A 2,384-nucleotide genomic window follows, 5' to 3' on the forward strand; every position below is an offset into this window, starting at 1 on the left:
TATAAAAAAGAAATAAAATTTTTTAAAATACCTAGTATTTAAAAGCATATTTGTTTTATTAACTAAAATTAATTCAATATTAACCGTAATTAGTTAAATTTTTTTACCATAAATATGGTTTTATTTAAAATGTATAGATCAATTCCTGTTTTAACATGAAATATATTTATACAGAGATTTTTGTCAGAAAGTTTTAGGCACAGCAATTTATCTTTCCCATTTTCGATGCTGTTAGTTAGCACTTTTACCCATTTTTATAGCTATTTTGACAGTTTTTAATGGAATGTTTCTGAAGTTGCTCTTGTGCCTCAGTTTGTTATACATTTTGCTTGCTTACGGTTGGTGTTACATATATAACACTTTAGATAATACTTCCTTACTTTAAAACGGTGGTGTTAGTTTTACCCACTTTTCACTCAATGACTATTCATTATCATAAGAATATTTAAAGCAAATAGACAACTTACAATTGTTGAATTCATAAAGAATAAAGTAGTTCTTCTCACTATAATAGATATACTAAATTATTTTTTTACGTGACATTAGTTTGGTTATATAATAAAATTGTGTTATTGAGGTTTTTAATATATAAAAAAAGGAAAATAGAAACATACGTCATAGTAAACATTTTTACTATTCATAATTTATTTTACAAGCTTGAGCTAAATAATTTATTTAACCACAATGCTATATATTATACATAAAATCCATACCGTTTACCAAAAACATTGAATTATGTGTATATTAATTACACTCAATTTTTAATTTTTTTTACAGTGTGTTCATTGTTTTAAAATTCAGAATGAATATGATGGCGTTGGCAACACTTACATTTCACGTGTGACATTTGCTGTCATTTTGTGCTGTATAATACGAAACACAATATCCAAAACATTTCTTCGATAAGTTTAATATGGTTAAAAATAAATTAAAAGTAAAGACTAGAACGAAAAATGTTAAAAAGTCTAAACAATGTGGTCCACCACCGCCGCCATTAGAATCAGAAGATGAGGAACAGTTTGAAGTAGCCGATGAACCTGAAAAAAATGAAACCGAGTCACTTACCACAAAGGAGCAACCAATCACCGAAAGTGATGATGAAATGAATTTAGAAAACAAAACAACAAAAGATAAAGCAAAAAGTCCTAAAAAGTCTAAACACTTTGGGCTGCCACCACCACCACCAGCAGAGTCAGAAGATGATGAAAACTTTGAGGAGACAGTCGAAGAACCGGTAAGTAATGATGAGCCAGAAGTAGATAACACTGACGTACTTTCTATGGAAGACCAACCAATGAATGGCAATGATGACAAGAATGACGATGATGATGATGATGATGATGATGAAATGGATTTAGGAAATTTAGAAAAACCTAAAAAGAAACGAAAGAAAGGCATTGTTTACATATCAAATATACCAAAATATATGAATGTAACGCGAATGCGTGAAATTCTTGGTGAATATGGAAAAATAGGACGTGTATATTTACAACCAGAAAAAACACCAGGTTAGTGTTAATGGAATAATTTATCACAGATAATAATATACTTTATATTTATAGGTTGGTATAAGAAGAATAAACGCAAACCATATCTTCGTCACTTTACTGAAGGCTGGGTCGAATTTGAATCAAAACGTGTGGCTAAACAAATTGTACCAATGCTCAATAATAAACAGATTTCAACACGAAAAAAGTCACAGTTTTATGATTATATATGGACTATGAAGTATTTACCACGGTTCAAATGGGTGCATTTAACGGAACGTATGAATTATGAACAGGCTGTACATAAGCAGCGTATGATGAACGAGGTGTCACAAGCGCGCAAAGAAACTAACTTCTTCCAAAATAATTTGGATAAAAGTGAATTTATAAAAAAGAAAAGCAAGAAAAATAAAAAAGTGAAAACAGAGGATAGTGACTAAAATGTAATGCAATGTGTTTTATTTTTTTTATTTTAAAAAATGTATTTCTTTTCGCTGCTGGTTTATAATATGGTAATGTCCTTTGCACGAGAAGTTTTGTATGAAGATTTATTATTATTTATATATATTTACATAGCTTTTTTTATAGAAAGCAGTCAAATTTTTTAAAGCAGTCAATTGATTAAGTTCTTAGTTTTCACAGATTTCTGCTGCAGATTTCTACTGCAAAATACTGTTTAAAACTAAGTGTGAAAGATTTATTTCATTCGAATTCCTACAGTATCTTACAATTGCTATAATCACGATAAGTGCTATCTATGCAAATGTTACAAACCTCGCTATTACATATTTTTTATTAACTTGAGAATTATGGTATAATAATTTTGTTTTTTAGGGCTAATTAGTCAATAGTTAAGTGAATAACTTTTAAAAAAAATTTATTTGTTCTTAAAAGATT

At 28.6% G+C, this 2,384-nt stretch overlaps 1 protein-coding gene across 1 annotated transcript; it reads left to right on the forward strand.

Annotated features, from left to right (window-relative positions):
- The first annotated feature begins 796 nt into the window (after positions 1-796).
- On the forward strand, positions 797-1,964 carry LOC119671257 (activator of basal transcription 1-like). The gene is made up of 2 exons (XM_038081800.1): positions 797-1,508; positions 1,563-1,964. Exons 1-2 carry the CDS (start codon positions 914-916, stop codon positions 1,925-1,927), a joined length of 960 nt encoding a protein of 319 aa, XP_037937728.1. The 5' UTR covers positions 797-913; the 3' UTR covers positions 1,928-1,964.
- The last annotated feature ends 420 nt before the right edge of the window (positions 1,965-2,384 follow it).

Source organism: Teleopsis dalmanni, chromosome 1 (assembly GCF_002237135.1).
Source record: "Teleopsis dalmanni isolate 2A chromosome 1, ASM223713v2, whole genome shotgun sequence".
Classification (NCBI taxonomy): domain Eukaryota; kingdom Metazoa; phylum Arthropoda; class Insecta; order Diptera; family Diopsidae; genus Teleopsis; species Teleopsis dalmanni.